Source organism: Camelina sativa, chromosome 9 (genome assembly GCF_030686135.1).
Source record: "Camelina sativa cultivar CO46 ecotype springtype chromosome 9, ASM3068613v1".
NCBI classification, from domain to species: domain Eukaryota; kingdom Viridiplantae; phylum Streptophyta; class Magnoliopsida; order Brassicales; family Brassicaceae; genus Camelina; species Camelina sativa.
Window position 1 is genome coordinate 28686469 of NC_141888.1, and position 20124 is coordinate 28706592.

General features: G+C 34.0%; 3 protein-coding genes and 2 long non-coding RNA genes across 5 annotated transcripts; 3 read left to right on the forward strand and 2 right to left on the reverse strand.

The window, feature by feature from the left end:
* Positions 1–4125: 4125 nt before the first annotated feature.
* LOC104711712 (patellin-6) lies at positions 4126–7060 on the forward strand. Its single transcript, XM_010428441.3, has 4 exons — positions 4126–5386; positions 6106–6230; positions 6320–6461; positions 6552–7060. The coding sequence occupies exons 1-4, from the start codon at positions 4676–4678 to the stop codon at positions 6813–6815; spliced, it is 1242 nt and encodes a 413-aa protein (XP_010426743.1). The 5' UTR covers positions 4126–4675; the 3' UTR covers positions 6816–7060.
* A 6174-nt stretch (positions 7061–13234) lies between these two features.
* On the forward strand, positions 13235–13819 carry LOC147938929 (uncharacterized). Its single transcript, XR_015565580.1, has 2 exons — positions 13235–13366; positions 13519–13819. It is a non-coding gene; the product is annotated as an uncharacterized LOC147938929 (long non-coding RNA).
* An 817-nt stretch (positions 13820–14636) lies between these two features.
* Positions 14637–15946, reverse strand: LOC147938930 (short-chain dehydrogenase reductase 2a-like). The gene is made up of 2 exons (XM_087464369.1): positions 15738–15946; positions 14637–15600 (listed from the first exon to the last, which is right to left on the reverse strand). Exons 1-2 carry the CDS (start codon positions 15824–15826, stop codon positions 14781–14783), a joined length of 909 nt encoding a protein of 302 aa, XP_087320495.1. The 5' UTR covers positions 15827–15946; the 3' UTR covers positions 14637–14780.
* Positions 15947–16305: 359 nt separating this feature from the next.
* Positions 16306–17289, forward strand: LOC147938931 (uncharacterized). Its single transcript, XR_015566697.1, has 3 exons — positions 16306–16743; positions 16981–17047; positions 17155–17289. It is a non-coding gene; the product is annotated as an uncharacterized LOC147938931 (long non-coding RNA).
* A 554-nt stretch (positions 17290–17843) lies between these two features.
* LOC104715556 (uncharacterized) lies at positions 17844–19769 on the reverse strand. Its single transcript, XM_010432950.3, has 3 exons — positions 19570–19769; positions 18741–19026; positions 17844–18657 (listed from the first exon to the last, which is right to left on the reverse strand). The coding sequence occupies exons 1-3, from the start codon at positions 19717–19719 to the stop codon at positions 18080–18082; spliced, it is 1014 nt and encodes a 337-aa protein (XP_010431252.2). The 5' UTR covers positions 19720–19769; the 3' UTR covers positions 17844–18079.
* Positions 19770–20124: the final 355 nt, after the last annotated feature.

Below are 20124 nucleotides of genomic sequence, written 5' to 3' on the forward strand. Positions count from 1 at the left end.
CAAGCAAGCTATGCGTTTGGCTTGCGACAATAAGGCTGCTTTGTATATTGCCGTGAATCCGATGTTTCATGAGCGGACAAAGCATATTGAAAATGATTGTCATTTTATTCGAGATGAGATTCAGAATGGCTCCCTTACTACTTTGCACATTCCTACGACAGAACATTTGGCAGACATTTTTACCAAGGCATTAGGATCTCCACAAGTTACATATTTACGTGGCAAGTTTGGCATTCGGGATCTTCATGCTCCAACTTGAGAGGGAGTATTAAGGAGTGTTATGTAAATATTATATACTATATTTCTAGATATGTTAATGTTCTTTATTTCATATATTCTAGAGTCTTCTATCTAGGTTTCCTCATGTATGTATATATACTCGTGTATTGTGATTAATAAGAATAACACATTCTCTTCAACTTTTGTCAAAATCCAAATTGTAACGAACTGGATAAACTCATTAAAAACCGAGAACCCGGCTTAATGATCAAACCATAGAGTTCTGGTCTACGAACCGTCGGGATGTCCTTGCGACCTTGCCTATCACTTGTGTTTCTACCTTATGTGTTCTTATTTTTCAAACTTTACGGCACTTTTGATTTTTTTGGACGATGTTACAAAGAAGAAGAAATACAAAAGCCATCAGTGGCTCACTTGTGATGGTTAGTGAAACAACCCTTCCCGTTTTTTTTTTTTTTTATATATAATGTAATTCACTAGTGGTCCCATACCCACTAACAACCTAGCAACAATCAACAACCGCGGTTAACCAAAGAAACAAATTCCATTAAACCAAAAGAATTCCAACAATCAAAACCAATATCCAATAACACAATAATCCAATAGAGAAATAACCAAAAGCTAACATCCTACAATGTTCCGTTGACTTAATCTAGCGACCTAACAACAGCTAAGCCACAATCAATCAAGCCTCTAGAACATCCCTTCATCATCGCCTTGATTTCACGATCACACTTTGCCTTTACCTGCACACCACAAACAACAATTGAGATGCGTAAGTATTATCATAAATACTTAGTGAGGCCGTCCTCCCATCTACTGGGTTATACACACAAGCATATGAGACTCCCAAGTCAACAAACAACAAGAAAACAATCAATACATCAAACCAGGAAAATAAGACTCGGCAGGTACTAGTGTCGACCGATGCTAAATCGGTGTCGACCGATGCTAAATCGGTGTCGACCGATGCTACAGGAACTGGTGCCGACCGATGCTGAAATGGTGCCAATCGATGCTACTCGATATGGTGCCGACCGATGCTCCTCAATATGGTATCGATCGATGCCTCTTCTGCAGACACGATATGCGCAAAAACGAGCGACGAACTCCAACTCCAATCAACACGATTTCGACCCCAAACACGTCTAACCATCTCGGAATTCACTAGAAATCACAAATACAATGTACCCAAGCAAGCAAACACCACAAACAACAAGGAATCACACAAAACAAAGGAGATCTCATGCTTAGATCAACCATGGTCAAGCACTCACCTCAAAAACAGAAGGAAAAGATTGAAAAACAGTAGAGCAACTCCTTAGGAAGCTTCTCCTTCGTTCCCAGCAACAGAAAACCCAAGAATAGCCAGCAATCTCACCAAATCTCTCTTCGGAATCTCAAGAACACACTTTTCTCCTTTTTTTCTCTCAAAAACACAAGCGGCGACACAAACTCCTTTCCAAAACCCTTGTTTCGTCGTTTAGTCACTTATAAACGATTTAGGGATTTAATTGAACCAACCCGAACCAAACAGCAATTTAAAAATCGAACCGGCCAAACCGGAAAACATGGTGTCGATCGATACACCAAAGGTGTCGATCGACACCCACACCAAAACTTTAAAAATTGGTTCGCGGATGTTACAGTTAAAAAAGAGGGATGGACAAGGACAAACAAAGTTAAGATGCTTAGGCGGTCCTCAACACAAATAAAAGAAGCTTAGGGTTAAGACCACTATACATATAATGCAATAGCCAATTATCAAGCCACAATGTTTTAAGTAGCAACTTTGGTTGACACACTGAAAGAAGATTCACAAAAAAAAAAACATTTTCTTGGCGTGGGGTGAGGGCTTCACAAACCCATGGGCCGGGCTTGGTTGCACATGAGAAAATTGTTGCTTTTTTTCTTCTTTTAATTTCATTTTCGTGGACTAGGAATTAGGATAAATGGATTTTTAAAATAAAAAAGAAAGTCGTTGGAAGAAAACCAAATTGATAATAGAAAAAAAGAAAATAGCAAAGTTGTCGAAACAGGGACAGAGGCTGTCTTTAAGGCAAAATCCCGTATGATTAAAGTGTACGTAATCGATTAGTGTTCCTCTGTAAGCACCACCAAGTCAAAAGTAAACTCCAAAGCCAAAGGTTTCAATTTTCAAACATTTGTTAAAGCAAAGCATGTCCACGGGAATTAGCACACTGAGGTCCACCATGTTATCAAGAAACGCCAAAACATTTTGATAATTTCTTGTTTTTCAAATATATAGAGAATTAAAAATACTGATTTTTTTTTTCTTTCATGTAGAGATTGACAAAAATAGATATATAAAAAAAAGAATAAAGATTGAAACTTTTTGAAATAAATTTAATATAATATAAATAAATTAAAAACTAGGAAAAGGATTGGAAAATCAAAAGTATTTATACAAAGAACATGTGGAAAGTAGAAAAAAAAAACTATTAAAATTCATAAGTTTTATTGAAATTATTTCGATGATATTATATGTTTGTTTGTAACTTCCAATTTATTTTTATGAAAAAAGGAATATGTCTGAGATTTTTTGTAGTGTTCATATTCAGTTTTCTAGAAAAGCTAGGAAAGCGAAAGTGGCCTGGCATGGTTTTGTATTTTTCTTTTTTTAACATATGATCATAAATAATACTATGTGAAAGGAACAAAAAAATACTCATTAACAAAGGTTAGGAATGATGATGAGTTGACAGCAAATCAAGGTAAGGAAATACTATAATTTTGACTATTCAGATGATCGTGTTATTGCAAAATTCAGTTACAATATATGATGGTCCAAACGCTAGTTGCATTTACACATGTTGGTAATAATTATTCGATTAGATACAGTTTCGTGAACGTTATTAATTAATTAAATGTTTAATTTGTAGGTTATGGGAATGAACTGGAAAGTATATAAAGTTGAACCGCATGGGTGGAACGATGATTGTTTTTGGCTAAGTAATCTCTATTAATTTATTTGCTAATTGATCGGATCCCCAGATATTCTCATAATCACTCCCTCTTATTACGTTGAAACTTGAAACAAAGTGCTGAGCCTAAAACTCCTTTCGCTTTTTAGAATCTAGAGGAGGGAACTAAACAAAAACAATAACGAACTAATAATAGTACTAATATTTAGGTCCTAAATATGCGATTACCAAAACTATGCCTGTGGCCGCGAGTCTTTTGTATTTGGAATTACTTTGGCCATAACCCTCTTGAGTAAACTACAATTTTGAGGCCTTGGTGGTGTGTTGGTCTCCTTTTATACTATTAAACTACAATCATATTAGATATAGTCTCAACATTTTATGGTTATTGAGAAACCGGTTTAGAACGGCAGTGAAAAGAGTGGTTTGGTCGAAACATGGGGCCGGGTTAAATGAGAAATACAAGTTGTGAAAACGATTTGAATCATAAAACTAGTTTTAAGAAACGAGAGTAAAGCATTTATTAGTTTACTCCTTGCTTCCACTCAAGAATCATCAAGCCACCATCAATGGGTTCACATTGGCAAAATTATGAAGGTGAATCTCTATAAATGCTTCACTCTCTTTTCTACCTTACATTAGCTAAATAAATAAGTAAGCATGTAGATAAGATAACCAAAGAGATCCAAGTTTCCAACGCATTTTGAAATGACCATGAACAAAGAGATACAATAAAACTCAATGCCCTGCGTACGTGTAGCAAGCCTTCATACATCAATAAGACCTCTAGTATTTTTTTCAGACAAGGGTGTGTTTTGAACGTAAGAGGCGATATTGTAGTTTGAACGTGAATGAGAGAGTGAGAAATAAAAAACACGAAAAAGGTTTTGGGGACCCATTAGGTGTAGACATAAGATGAGATGACCACAAACACAAACACGCCCCAATCCCATTCTTCTCATTATTATCACCTCTTCCACACGTTACCCTCCCTCTCTGCTCAGAGAACTCACGCTCCTCCCCCTAACGCACGTGACTATCACGCTCCTCCACTCCTAAAAAAGATCTTCCCAATCTTATTGCTAGCTTGTATAATCAAATTCATATTCACATAAACAATTTCAAATTAAAACATTTCCATTGATCTTAAAACATTACTTTATAGTATTGTTTTCTATGGTTACTATTTTTTTTTTTTGGTTAAACATTACTTTATCGTTGGAATTGGAAAATAGTAGATTGCTTTATCAGAATTTTTTTTAAGTAAATTATATTGTAAAAAGCCGCGTTATCTGTTCAAAAATTCAGAAATCAGAGTCACGCCTATTTCTCTCTCTCCCGTCACTCTCACTCTTCCCCTCTGCTCCTTATTATTACATCGATCCTCGTTGTCTCTCCTCTGTTTCTTCAATATCTCTCTTTCTTGCCAACCCAAGAAAAACAAAAAATCAAGAACACCAAAAAAAAAAAAGAAACTAAAGAAAGAAACAATGGATGCTTCATTGTCTCCAAGCCCATTTGATCACCAAAAAACCCAAAACGCAGAACCAAAGAAAAGCTTCATAACCTCACTCATCACTCTCCGTTCAAACCACTTCAAAGAAGACACTTACTTCGTGACAGAACTCAAACCAGCCGAGCAAAAATCACTTCAAGAACTCAAAGAAAAGCTCTCAGCTTCATCTTCATCTTCCAAAGCCTCTTCTATGTGGGGAGTACCACTCCTAGGTGGAGACGACAAAGCTGACGTTATCCTCCTCAAATTCCTCAGAGCAAGAGATTTCAAAGTAGCAGACTCGTTGAGGATGCTTGAAAAGTGTTTGGAGTGGAGAGAAGAGTTCAAAACAGAGAAACTGACAGAGGAAGATCTGGGTTTCAAAGATTTGGAAGGTAAAGTTGCTTACATGAGAGGCTACGACAAAGAAGGACACCCAGTTTGTTACAATGCTTACGGTGTGTTTAAAGAGAAAGATATGTACGAGAGAGTGTTTGGTGATGAAGAGAAGCTTAACAAGTTTCTTAGATGGAGAGTTCAGGTTTTGGAGAGAGGTGTTAAGATGCTTCATTTCAAACCTGGTGGTGTTAATTCCATTATTCAAGTTACAGATCTTAAGGATATGCCTAAAAGAGAGCTTAGAGTTGCCTCTAATCAGATTCTCTCTCTTTTTCAAGATAATTACCCTGAGATGGTTGCTACCAAGGTGACAATTTCTCAACCTTTTCTCTAAATTTCTTTAAGTTTTTTTCTTTCTTTAATGAGGTTCTGTCTGAATTTATGGTACTGTACTTGTGTTGTCTGAAAAACCCTCGGAATTGTTACTGTTTTTTTCCCCTTCATGTGCTTTTGCTCTGATTTGCGTGTTAGGTTGCTTGTTGTTACATTTAAACAGAAGCGAATCTCATTTCAAGAAATCTGAAATGTGTTAAATGCTTATTTTGGGAATCTAAATCTTTAATTTCTTTACATTTTTGCTCTAAATCTTTGGAAATTGTTGGTCTAATTTGTGTGTGTTTTTACAAGTTCCGGTTTAAATTTTGAAAAATTTGGATAGAAGAAGTATGAATGGTTTTAGATGTTTCTGTGTGTCATTATTCTCTGTCTAGTCTATTTTGGATTCTCTTTTTGTCTTACTTTTTGTAATACTACCTCCCCTAGCTTTGTCGTCTACTGCTACAGTGTAATTGAAGCATTCTTTGTGTGGCCGTACGTACATTGATGTTATTCTAGTCAGTCTCTATTCTCGAGTACTACATAAACATTGCATAATATCTAAGCAACATATCGCTCATATTGACATTTAAGACCAATCAAATAGTTTAATATCTATTCACAAGGTACAACATAGGGTACACATTAAGGCTCAATATACTATTCAAACTCTTTCAAGTTTTTGATGGATATATTTTTAAAAAATTTCAGATATTCATCAACGTGCCTTGGTACTTCAGTGTAATCTACTCAATGTTCAGCCCTTTCCTGACTCACAGAACAAAGAGCAAGTTTGTGATGTCCAAAGAAGGAAACGCAGCCGAAACACTCTACAAGTAAATTACTTAAAAATTCTAACCATTTCCTTTTTTGGCTATTATAATCTTTTTGTTTAAATATATGCATACCATTGTTGCTATTATAGGTTCATAAGGCCAGAAGATATTCCAGTGCAATACGGTGGCCTTAGCCGTCCTACTGATTCGCAAAACGGACCGCCAAAACCTGCCTCTGAATTCTCCATCAAGGGCGGTGAGAAAGTTAACATTCAGATCGAAGGCATCGAGGTAATTATACAAACTAGCATTTTACAAATGGCCAAGTGAGCGAGATGAATTCTGAAATGTGTGTGTGTGGATTATTATATATCATTACAGGGTGGAGCAACCATAACATGGGATATTGTAGTAGGAGGATGGGATTTAGAGTACAGTGCAGAGTTTGTTCCAAACGCAGAAGAGAGTTACGCGATTGTGGTGGAGAAACCGAAGAAGATGAAAGCTTCAGATGAAGCTGTATGCAACTCTTTCACAACAGTAGAAGCTGGGAAACTCATTCTCTCTGTTGATAACACTCTGTCTCGCAAGAAGAAAGTCGCTGCTTACCGTTACACTGTCAGGAAATCTACTACAGCGGTCTAAGAACGTACGTACGGTTTCTTTCTTACTACTTAATTTTTTGAGTGTGTTGAGAGGGTTTGTTTTCTTGGGGTTTGGGTACTAGGGTTTGTTATGCTTGCTCAACGGTCGTGTTGAACCGGATATCGAAAAGATTTGCCAAGAGAAAGAGATCATATGTATAAAGACAATGATTGTATGACATTTGATGTTTGGTTTGATATCTTCACTATAGATTTAAATGTAGCAATCATATGTTTGTAAGCTTATTTACTCCTTGTACTATTTGAAGACCAGTGGTCCATCATTGCTTATGTTTGCTGGATTCTCAGTGACAGTACTGAGTTGTTTTGCATCAGAAGTTGGAATTTTAGAAGAAAAGTCTGAATCTTAAACTTTCAAAAGCAGGACCCAAACTTGAAAAATCAATCATTGCAAGTTTGCAACATATTAGCGTACCAAAATCATTGCACAAACTCGAAGTGTTCAAAGTTACTCTGATTGATTCCTGGAAAGAAAACGTACACCTCCACCCGTTACCCAGATGAGCTGTTTCCTTCTTCAGCAACAATACTTTGTCAAGACCGACTTTGCACGGATGAATGATGAAAAGTTTACGGACGGAGGAACGGAGCGAGACAGAGACAAACAATCTAAACATATCATCGTGACCACCGCCACAAACTACGAGTCAGCCAATTATCCACGTATTTTTAGTCTGGTACTGCTACAGCCCGGCCCAATATAAAGTTCTACTGAATGTGAGGTTAGGCAATTAAAAGTAGTCTTTTTTAGTCTTGTGAAACTTTCCTTTTCCAAACAACGTCACGGCAAATACAAACAGAAAAAAAAAAAAAAAAACAGCTTACACTATCGTACAAAAATTTGAGAGATTTTCAATTTTAAAATCTGAAGAAAACAATGAGGAAATAGTAGAATGTAAAAATCTAGAGAGAGAGGGAGTTAAATTATAAAAATAGAAAAAAACCCGAGAAAACAATTCAGAATCTTAAAACAATATGTATTCTTATTATACAAGAACAACCCGATTTAAAGAAATAATATTTGTGTCAAACATAATATATCGATTTAAAGAAAATTATTATAAGTAAAATTATTATCCTAAAACTAATATTATTTAAGTTAAACATAATATATAACTAAAATTTTTTATTTTTTATTCAAAACTTGGTTTTTTCGTGTAAAAGATATGATTCACTTGTGAAATTTTTGAATTTGTAAGAACTATTATAGTACAGAAAATATTGATAAAATATTACTATTTATTGCAACATGTTTTTGTGTTGTTTTTTGTGTTGTTTAAAAATCAAATTCATATCTTCTGATGTTTTATATTGTAATCATAACAATTTTGCATATTTTTTATGTAACCATAACAAAATATACTAAATTACTCAGTAGTTTAATTATTTAATTTTATTATATGTTAGTAACAATCAGATTCTAAACTAAAATTTTTGAAGATAATTTAATTAATTGATTTAATATTATTGATCAGGCTATTTAAATCTTTTGAGTTAGTTGGTTTGTTAATATTTTCTATAAATATTAGATTATTACCAAAAACAACTATTATGAAAAAATTAATAAAATTCCAAAATCAACATATCTATATATATATTTTTCAAATACATTTAGCAAATAAATCCTGAACTTGCCACCTATTTACAAGACTGCCATTGATATTTAAATTTAATTTATAAAATTTAAACTAAAATATTAAAATGACTAATCGATTTTCTAAAATCGGAACTGATATTAAATATATTAATTACTGTTACAAATCTAATATTAAATATAATTTTCCATAAAACTCGGATCCTAATTTAATTAAGTTGTTGTTTCTAAATTCGTTAAGATCATAATTTAAAAAGTTAAATTACAACAACCAAGATTTGGCATTTTAAGTTATCTTTGATTAGGTTTTCTATTTGTGGGTCAATTATATTTTAGAAGATATTCTATAGAATAATTATTAATTTGTAAAAAAATATATTAATTGTTTACACAAATATTTCTTAAATTTTTAGAAAATATTAGTTTTTAATTTTTTAGTTAAAACCTAACAACATACTGTAAAGTGTAAACATCTCCTCCCCTATATATCCTGATAATTAGTAGCTAAGATGTTTCAACTTTTTGTAATTTTATAACTTAGAAAATGACTATTTAAATAATGTTTTTATTCAAAGAGCGTAGGTTTTTTTTTTAAATAGCATATCTTTCTAATCAAATATTCATAAAATTATCTAAATTTATTTTAATTTATAACTATAATAGATGTGCATATAATTTGTAAAATTGTTTATTACAGATTACTGAACAAATCTTTCTAAAAAAAATCTTTAAAAAACTATTTAACATGTGATGACAAAAAAATATATATACGCTCGAAACCGCAATCACTCGCAACCTCAATCACTCGCAACCGCAAACGCTTGCGGGAAGCAACTTTTGGAATTCAGTGGTTTGAAGCGGTTGGGAGTGATTAAGAGCGATTGAGAGCGATTGGGAGCGATTTGTGTGATTGGTTCCAATCGCTAGCAACCGCTACCACCCGCAAACGCAGCGTTTACGGGAAGTAGCAGGAGAACCAGTCAACACCTTACTCGGTGGGACTGGGGACAAACAAAAACAATAATATTTTAATAATAGGATGTAAAACGACAAAAAGTTAACATATTTGCCAAAAGACCCCAACTAACCAAAAATTTTAAATTTTACTACCTTCTTCAAAGAAGTGTTTGTAATAGCTAATAGATTATTATAAATAGATTTGATACATACTAATAAGTAACAAAGTAAAAATAAATTAAATATCCAATTACAAAACACTACACCATTTTAATCGAATTGCACAACTATAAATACAAAATGTTTAAATATGCATGTATAGATGAAACCACATAAATTATGTTTGTCAACCCGTAAAACGGTAGAATAGTTTATAACATTTTTATAACTATAGTATACTCATCTAATTATAAAAAAATAGGATTACAAATATATTTTAAATCCGTGATAAATAAAAATACAAAATGACAAAAACAGTATAATAGTTTACTAAAGTAAATTATAGATGAATAATAATGATGATATTTTAAATTTGTAACTCGCGGACAAATAATAGATATACACAATACAATATATTATACTTTAAAACTATAGTACATTTAAAATATATAAAACACATTATTTACATATATAGATAAAATAATAAATAATGTATTTAATGCATTGTTAAAAAAAACGTTAGTCCCGCGGTGTACCGCGGGTGAATATCTAGTTAATGTAAGAATATATTTCACCTGTGAAATATATGAACGTGGTAAAGAAAATATTTATAAAATATAGTCCTACCATTTCGCATTTGTTATTTGCTGATGCAGCTTGTTTTCTGTAAAGTAGAGGCGGATGAATGTCAGACGGTCATGAAAATTATCAGAAATTATGGCAAAGCCTTAGGGCAAGAGGTTAATTTAGAGAAATCTTCTATAATGTTTGGCAAGAAGGTTCCTTCTAAAATAAGGGATCAGTTGAAGTCGGTTATTGGTATTTATAAAGAGGGAGGTATGGGCTTGTATTTGGGCATTCCTGAAAGCCTCCAAGGTTCAAAAACGAAGGTTTTTGGATATGTCAAGGATCGGTTGGATGACCGAGTCAATGGTTGGAATGCAAAGCTCTTATCGAAAGGTGGTAAGGAGATTATGATTAAATCAGTGGCGCTGGCACTTCCTAATCATGTGATGTCTTGCTATAAATTGCCGCAAGAGTTGACTTCTAAATTAACGAGTGCTATTTCCACTTTTTGGTGGAAATCCAATGATAGGACTCGTGGTCTACATTGGGTGGCCTGGGATAAATTATGTAAGGATAAGTGCGAAGGGGGTCTAGGTTTCAGAGCCCTGGAACAATTTAATGATGCTATGCTAGCGAAACAGTATTAAACATTCGACGTCCTTAATGGCTCGGGTGTTGAAGGGCTGATATTTTAGAAATAAACACCCTCTTATGGCCAAAAAAACATATAACCCCTCCTTCGCTTGGAGGAGTATTTTTTCAACTAAGGAATTGGTTGAACATGGAGCGCGGTGGGCGGTAGGCTCGGGTTGTTCTATTTCGGTTTGGCGAGACCCATGGATACCGGATATTCGACCACGCCGAGCAAATGGTCGGGGAAGACTCTGGTTACCGAGTTTGATGGTGAATTACTTAATTACTCCTGTTACGAAGGATTGTCACTTACCTACTCTGGAGGAGTTTCTGGATCCGGGGGATATACAGATTATTCAGAGTATGGCGGTCAGTAAAGTGTAGCAACCGGATCGATTAGTATGGCACTTTACCAAGTCAGGGAAGTATACGGTTAAATCAGGATATCGGCTAGCCAGAGAATTATTGACGGATGTCAAATACGGGCCGACCTGTATGGCCCTTAGGGCCCAATCGTGGAAACTTGATGTTACCCCAAAGGTCCAGCATTTTTTCTGGCAGATTGCCTCGGGCACTCTCCCAGTGTTAGAACGGCTTGCGTATAGGGGTGTCCGGTGTGATACTCTATGCAAACGGTGTGAGTCTCAACCAGAGACTATTAATCATGCTCTTTTTGACTGCCCTCGTTCGCGCGATGTTTGGGATTGTCGCCGGTTTTGGTAGTTCCAGATGGTTTTCCATATGCTTCAATCTATGCAAATTTAGATTTTATTTTCTGGCGGGCAGCTTCTCAGTCGGGGGATCCTGATGTAGCTCTCCGCCTCTCCTGGATACTATGGTCACTATGGAAAGACAGGAATAAAAAAGTTTTTCAAGGGTTAGAGGCAGAGCCGATGGAGATTTTACTTCAGGCGAATAATGATAAACTATTGTGGGAAGAAGCCAAATCTTACTCAGATAGCTATTTACATACTACGCCTCTGTTGGAGGACAGGGGGGTGTTTCCTCGTTGTCAGATTGATGGTTCATGGAAGGGTTCAGATCCTCTGCAGGGTCTGGGGTGGTGGTGTTGTAGTGATGAAGATTCGACGTTGCTTCTGGGAGCACAGAGTCAGAGGCGCGGTTCCACATCCTTACATGCAGAGCTACAAGCCTTGATTTGGGCTATGGAGTCACTATTGGCGGCGAGAGTTGTCTGTCAGAGTTTCGAGACAGATTGTGCAGAACTGGTGGCGATGGTGGAGATGTCGGACGATTGGCCAGCTTTTTCGAATATGTTGGAGGAGTTTTTTGCGCTCAGATCATGCTTCCCCTCTTTCTCCCTGACCAGGATCTCTAGAGAGCTCAACGTACGGACAGATTGTCTAGCCCGTTCTTCAAGATCTTTACTTTCCAAAATTTCTTTTGTAAACTCTTTCCCTCCGGTTGGGCAACCAATCTTGGAGTTTTATTTTAATTTAATTAATGTTTGGTTGAAATGAAAAATATTTATAAAATGTTACAATTTATGGCAATATATATTTTGTGTGTTTTAAAAATCAAATTTATATTTATGGTTTATCGAGTAACTATAACAATTTTATATAATCTAATAATCACTCATTTTAAATATATTATGATTTTTTTTGGGTTGCAAGTTTATTTATAATGATAAGGATTATTGTCTCATTCCTTTTTAATAGTACATAGATGAATATACAATTAGAACGTATATTCCTATTCGGTTATTAGTATTTCCATTTTTTATGAATAGTCACACTTAATGTTGAGATTAATTAGTTTACATACTTAAATATATATATATATATATATAAATAATCACACATCATGATATCCCCTAATTTTTGTCATTTTTATATTTATTTATGAATATATATAAATCTATATTTATTGGGAATTAAGTTTCTTTTAATGAGTTGGAAATAATTCAGAGGTAATATATTTTTTTAATAATCAATTATAATAACTATTGAAAGCTTGTTATTTAAATTATTATGGTAATAATACTAACATAAAAAATAACATTTTGTTTTTATATGATTACGTTAATAAGTTATATGTTCTTTATTTTTATTAACTTTATATTAATTGATATGTTTTATAGCCTTTTAGAATATTTTACTTATATTGATTTTAAGAAATTAATATAACTTTGACTTGTATATTTGTGAGTAAATTTTAGTGAAATATTACCTTAAAATAGTATGTAATTATTTAATTAGTTTTAATATGTGATATTTAAATTTGTGTGAGAAATAATGACGTATCTAATGATTATTTAATAATTTTCTTTTTAAGTATAATGAAATGTTAATGTAATTAAGTAGAAAATTTAATAGTATTTTGCTAAAAGGTGCACAAATCTCTAATGATTATTTTTTTTTATAATGGCATGTTAATGTAGTTAAGTAAAAAATTTAATAGTATTTTGCTAAAAAGTGCACAGAGTTCTCTAGCGGTAACACATCAACTTTTTCAAAAGTGTGATTCTTTATTAATATATAGATACGTACATATATGGTGAAGAACTTGGACTTTTGTACAATGTTGTTGTTGTGACATGATCTCAGCTCTTTGGTTAGGGACATAGGAGGTTTCCACGATGGAACATCTTAAACCATGTCTTACTTTAACATAAGCAAATCAATTCCTATTAGTTTTTTTTTTTTCTTTGCAATCGCAAATTTAGAGAAACTCAGAAAAGCAAGCATCCTTGTGGTATATTTCATATATGGATAACACACGTTTCGTTTTTATTTCTTATGAATTTCAGGATGGTTGGAGATAAAAGAGCTTTAAGGAAAAGTGAATAAATAGACCAAATAGTCAAATGGTTATCGAAGAAAGCGAATCGTCGGTTTCAAGAAATGGAGGCTACACAAAATTTATACTCTCCCCTAGTCTCTATTACTTTCCTCTTTCTTTAAATAAAGAACACAGTGGTCTAGCTGTGGGTTTGACCATTGGTAGCCAATCTTTACTTCGTGATAAGTATATTTTCTTATATTTATTTCGATCTGAGTTAATGATTCCACAATTACGCCATAATCGCATCTGGTTTTTAAATATTTTCATTGATCTCATCTCATATGTGTTACAACCCAATACACCCTTGCATTTCGTTCTATATTATATCACCAACACCGAACCTTAACTTTATTAAAGCAAAAAAAAAATAAAAAAACATCGAACCTTTAGCTTCGACTATATAACTCAATTTGCATTTAAAACTTTGCGTAAACTAAAGTGTAAGACAAAGTATAATACGTTATTGCTTAAAATGACAAATCAGGTATAAATTCTAAGTTAGTCCAAGATATTCGGATTCTATCCTTCGAATTATAATATTTATTGAATTACTATATTATTTTCCAGAGAATTTTTCTTACAAAAAGATCTCATCTGTCGCTTTACTGTTTTCTTTTCACAATGCAGATTAATCAACAAACTCTCTGCTTAATTCCTTTTTTTTAGTTTACTCTGTACTTGTTTAATGACGTAAACATATCCTCCTTAAGCATGTAAAGAGTCTAATTTACAATGGCTCAAATTATTTGTTTATCATTACTCTCGCAGAGTTATCAATTTTAAAACTACATATTTATCCAACTGACTGTTTTCAAAAGAAAAAGAAAAAACTTATATCAAACTGACTTGCATATGCGCATGATCTTTCATAAATTAACCACTTGGCTAAAAAAAATAATTTGTTAAATTTGTCTTTTGGACGTTATATAAAGCCAGGTAATTAAGCTCACATATCCACAGCTAGTACTAAACAGTTGTAATTTATATAAATAAATCAAGTAGTATCAGTTAAAAATTTCGGAATCTGCTATAATAATGTCATCATCGCTTATATATGAGACAAGCTTTTACTTTACTATCCCGTTGACATCTACAAATAAAACCATTGTTTTATTCATTCACCAACTATTTCAAAAAAAAAAAAAAAAAAAGATAACACAAAGATTTACTACCAAATCAACTTAATTAACAGTGCAATTAGAGAATTAAAAACACACACACATTTCATCACAAACCAACACAGTTTCTCGCAGTCGTAACACCACCGTCAACGACAAGGTTATGTCCATTAACATACTTGGACTCATCACTTGCCAGATACAACGCAGCCTCAGCTATATCAGTCGCTCTTAATGTCTCTCCTTTCAAATTAGCCATACTCCTCACAAACTCCTCCATCTCCTCCACGTCATCCCCATCCACGTCACCACCACTCGTCTTACACCACGCGTTCACCAGCATCGGCGTGGCAACACCAAACGGAGATATACAATTAACCCTAATCCCATACTTGCCTAGCTCACACGCTGCGTTCTTGGTCAAACCAACTATGGCATGTTTCGAGGCCGTGTAAGCGTGTGGTCCCATACCACCCATCACACCTGCCACACTAGCGGTGGAGATTATGCAGCCTCTGAACCCTCTCTCGACCATGACACGTGCCGCGTGTTTCATGCCGAGCCCTGTTCCTCGCACGTTCACACGCATCACGGTGTCGAACTCGTCCGCGTCGAAGTCTAATATGCTTTTGTGTTTCTTCTGGTCGCCGAGAACTCCCGCGTTGTTGAATAGAATGTCGAGCCGGCCGTACCGTGCAACGGTTACGTTCACGAGGTTTTCCACGTCAGCTTCGACCGAGACATCGCAGCTAATGAATGCCACGGTCGAGGTGGTTAAGTGGGATGAGAGTGACTTAGCCAGGGATGAGCCAGCTACATTGTCCATGTCAGCAATCACCACCGTAGCACCATGCCTAGCGAATAGTATGGCAGTCGCTTTGCCGATCCCGTGTGCTCCTCCGGTGATGATAGCTACTTTTCCTTCCAACCTATACAACATTATCAGTTCGTAAGAATTTTGAGAATTGACCATCACTAGTGACATAGACTAATACACTCATTGTTAATTCTTAATTTTTAAGTTCGTCCAAACGGACAATATAGTAACGAATTACTAAATATGTACCTCTTAAGATATAAAGTTGTATTTGTTTCCTCCATGATTGTGTCGTGGAGGGAGTGAAAGGTCTGCTCAGGGATCACTTGGGCCGGCATGGCGGATTTTTAGAAAGGGAAGTAGAGGTGCTAAGAAAGAAGTGGTGAGAGGGAGATTATTTTGAAGCTTAAAGCGGAATTGAATAGTAGATAGACACACATCTCTGTGACTATTTATAGGGATACGAAAGTGAAGTTCCGAACCAGTGTGAAACTTCCAATTATGCTCTCAAGTATTTGGAATCTTTCAAAAATAATAAATGGAAGTTATTGGTTCGAGATTTTAATAGAATTTTAAAGACTTTAAATATTATGTAGAATCTGTTCTTATTTATTAATCAAAATTTTAACAAAATCTGTTAAAATTGATTGTTATTAGTTTGCGATTTGTAAAAAATCATTTAAAATCTTAACAAATTTAGGTTATTGGATTCAAACTTTTATAAAGTCAATAAAAGTTTTGTGTTATCCAATTAAAACAAAAAAAATCTAGGAATGTTATATGTTATTGGTTCATGATTTTACATACTTTCTTTTACAAAATAAAATCATAGAAAGTATCACAAAAATACAGAGATTGTTTGTATTATTTTACAAGATTTTACAAAGTACACAAAAGCTAACAGATAGAAAGAGAAATAAAATAAATATTCTAATATGTAAGTTGGATGCTTATAAATCTGATGAATTAAATTGAGTTTAAGACACGACGACTAATAAACTAAATTTGTGTCAAGCCGGATCTACTTATGATATCTGTGTATGATATTTGGAACAATATCATATAATTGTTGATGATTTGATGTTAGAAAGAATCTAGAAGAAAATACTAAATAGTACTAGTACTGATTAGATATGAGATCTAGCTTCTAGGTATTACGCTGGCAATGAAAAAGTCATAGTTATGTACGACTACGAGATCGATATATCTTGTAATTAATTACCACAATCTACATCATCCTCAATAAAGGGCTGAGGTAAGAGATACTTAAATGTTACCGTACGAACATACTATAAAGTATTGGGATTTTTTATCTTTGAGACTCATAGTCATAGTTTTATGTACTTTCACGAAGGTCCTGATTTTCAAAATGCTGAGTGTACCATCAGAAATACTTGTTTAATGGTTGTTGTATGTTGGGAGTTAAGTGACCTTAGTTAGTTTAGGTAAACTATATCAAACTTTAGTTTTAACAACTCTATTGTTTCTCCAGAGATGTGAAACGGTGGTGGCGATGGTCTGGCAAGATTCCGAATTCTAGAAGAGATACGACTTAATAAGTCTGTTCCGATCCCTTGTCCTAATATCAATTATCAAACGGGCTTTTAAGAATGATGTTATAATCTAGTGTATATATAATAACATGTGTGTATGTAAATGTACGCAGTGTAATTTGATCGATCAGTTGCGTCTCGTACAATATATGAAAGATGCGCCTGACGTACGATGAACCATTGGACCACTTAACTTTATAATTTGTTAAAGTGTTAGTACTTCATTTTAAAATCAATCTTAATTTAAACATAGACTTATGCAAAACTCGCTAAGCAAATCTTTGAAGATCGAATCATATGTATAGTATAGCCTCTTCAATCATACCGGGTTAAAATAAATATAGTACTGTTGATAACTTATTGTTGTATCACATAGAAAAATGGAATACACAGCTCAACCAAACCTTTTCCTTGTTGTCATATCATCATCTCGATGCACCTAACATTAAAAAGTTTATTGTTCTATGTACATAATTTAATACGGAATTATTAACATTATTTGAAAGTCTTTTCGGGCCATTTATTTGTGTTGAAGCCCGTTAGAGTTCAATTAATGCTGTAAGCCTTGTACGCCAGTTTAAACCGGTTCCTGAATCTTCTAGATCATCCGGTTTTGATAAAACAGATGATTCAATGTTCCAAGTATCTTGAGCTTTTGGGAATACTATACATGCATGCGCCAATAAAAGATGTAAATACTCCTATTGTCTTAGGCATGCTTTTGTGTTAATATACCTTTCAGAAAATAAACTGTTAACTTAAAAACTCAAATTACATCATACAAGTACATGAAACTACTCTATGTTGCATAACAACCACATTGTCGATTAAATTAGAGTCTGATACTATTGCCAGGACGCGAAAACAAGCTATAACTAACAGAGCAGAAATATGAAACATTTATAGTCTGAAACAGACTGAAAATTACCATTAAAAAGAACTAGTGAAAATCAAAACGTTGTAAAACCAATCAGTTTGCACCACATTTTTGACTGTTGACTAAATAGAAAAAAAAAGCAGAGTCCTAACACATGTTGACTAAATGTTCTGAAACACCTCCTTGAACACCACATTCTTAATTTCTTCCTGGGGCATCCCTTCTGTATCTGTGATAAGAACTTCCAAACCAGCACTGGACTTCACTTTGGATATGGCAACATACATCTGTCCACGAGAGAACAGTCGTCTTGGTAGATATAGACCGACTTTGGAAAGTGTTTGCACTTGATCACTTTCATCTATAGCCATAGCGAATGCAAGTTTCAAAGGAAACTGCCTACGCCTCATTTTGATTGGAAAACTTGCTTCTGTTGGGTATGAAATAATCCTAGGGATCAAGACTTTCTCACCAAGCTTAGTACCTGATATAATCCTAGCCTCAAGCACAAAAGTTTCCAGACGAGTAATTTGAAGTCTTGTCCCCTTACATAACCCATCGTAAGGATTAAGGTCCCTAAGTAACATGACGGGAACACCAACCTTTAGTCTCAACTTAAAATCAGGCAATCCTGAAGCTTTGATGCTATTCAAAACTTCTGGAGGGAATATCATATCGTCATTCGCGGTTGAGTGAGCTGGAGGGATGCTATCAGCGCTGTAACATTCTTTCTCTTGACCTGATATTAATACAATGAATAAGTCGTAGTAGTTAGTATGTGCATGTAATGACTATTAAGTGGAAAGCATTAAGACGCAGTACCTGGTAACTGTGAAAGCATATAATCATTAATCCGATCAACGTCATTTGCATGACACAAAATAGCCTTCTCTTGATAAAAATCAGGATTAGTTAAGGACTGTGCAAAAGATTCTCCGTAAACTTCATTCACTATGGTTTTGATAGGATCTTTGCATTCAGTTATCAGCAAATCTTGAGGGATATCAATTTCGGTTTCTCCATCATTCGGCTTGTTGATCTTTCCACTACCAATATCCGAAATCCATTTGGAGAAAGCTTCGTGAATAGTTGTGTGAATTCTTGTTCCCTGGAATACAAATTAACAAAACATCATCATGAACAAATAATTAAGGTACTATACAACATTACATGAGTGTTGAGCAGTAAACAAAAACTCCTTAAATATCAAGGACTCTGTCCTAATCGATTCATATGCACCAAACTGAGAATCATGAAATATTAGTATAAGTAAAAATAAACTTAGAAATAACAAAAGAAAAAACATTCTAGGCCGGTTATTTTATTGCTTATATGAAAGATCACGAAACGGTGTTTAGCCAGAAACTCAAATAATTAAATCAAATATAAATAAAATGACGAGATTATTGCCGCTACATCAGACCAAGCAACTAGATGATTGGCTCAAGTAAGAAAAACGAAGTCATGTGTAACCCTTACAGAACTTAAGTCATGCATGAATAATAAAATTGCAAATATATCATTCTAAATAAATAGTAGTATATCTAACAACTATTACAAAAGACACATGTTACAGGTTTATATATGTAGTTATCAAAAATCAAATCGAGAAGCGCATATAAATAAATTCAGATAAAAGCCGCATACGTACCGACGAATCGAGTAAAACCATATCGACGGAGTTGCCTGATTCTCTGTTATTTCCCTCGCACGTTCGAATGATCTGCACTTTGATCTTCCATGGCTTAATCTCATCGACAGAAGTAGAAGAAGAAGAGGAGTGTTTTCGAATGGAGGCCATTATTGTAGTGCTTTGTGAAACGTTTTCTTTTTAGTTATTATGATGAATTTGGCTAAACACCAAAGTTTGTGGAGCTTTTATAAGCGTATAAAATCACGATCGTAACATAAATATTCTAACAGTTACGGAAGTTTAAGGTTTAATTATCATCAATCAAAATTTAATTAGGATTCCCTTATTCGTTTTGTTAAAGAATTAGGATTTCCAATTTCCTTTTATTCTTTCATTAATTTCAAAAGGAAATTAATTCTAATTTGCTCTAATAACATAAACTAGTTAATAACCGGTGCTGTTGCATTAGTGAAATTTTTGTTTGAGACATTACATTTGTAACATTTATAATACAAATTTTTTATTGGTTTGAATTCATTAAATTAATGAAAATTTAAAATGGTAATCATTTCA

Excerpts from the sequence above, each read along its gene's own strand:
- LOC104711712 (XM_010428441.3), top strand. The coding sequence starts at position 4,676 with ATGGATGCTTCATTGTCTCCAAGCCCATTTGATCACCAAAAAACCCAA. Across the intron at positions 5,387-6,105 it reads CTGAGATGGTTGCTACCAAG|ATATTCATCAACGTGCCTTG; the intron begins GTGACAATTTCT and ends AAAAAATTTCAG. Across the intron at positions 6,462-6,551 it reads TTCAGATCGAAGGCATCGAG|GGTGGAGCAACCATAACATG; the intron begins GTAATTATACAA and ends ATATCATTACAG.
- LOC147938930 (XM_087464369.1), bottom strand. The coding sequence starts at position 15,826 with ATGCCGGCCCAAGTGATCCCTGAGCAGACCTTTCACTCCCTCCACGAC. Across the intron at positions 15,601-15,737 it reads ACAACTTTATATCTTAAGAG|GTTGGAAGGAAAAGTAGCTA; the intron begins GTACATATTTAG and ends AATGTTGTATAG.
- LOC104715556 (XM_010432950.3), bottom strand. The coding sequence starts at position 19,719 with ATGGCCTCCATTCGAAAACACTCCTCTTCTTCTTCTACTTCTGTCGAT. Across the intron at positions 19,027-19,569 it reads TGGTTTTACTCGATTCGTCG|GGAACAAGAATTCACACAAC; the intron begins GTACGTATGCGG and ends TTTGTATTCCAG. Across the intron at positions 18,658-18,740 it reads TATGCTTTCACAGTTACCAG|GTCAAGAGAAAGAATGTTAC; the intron begins GTACTGCGTCTT and ends TATTAATATCAG.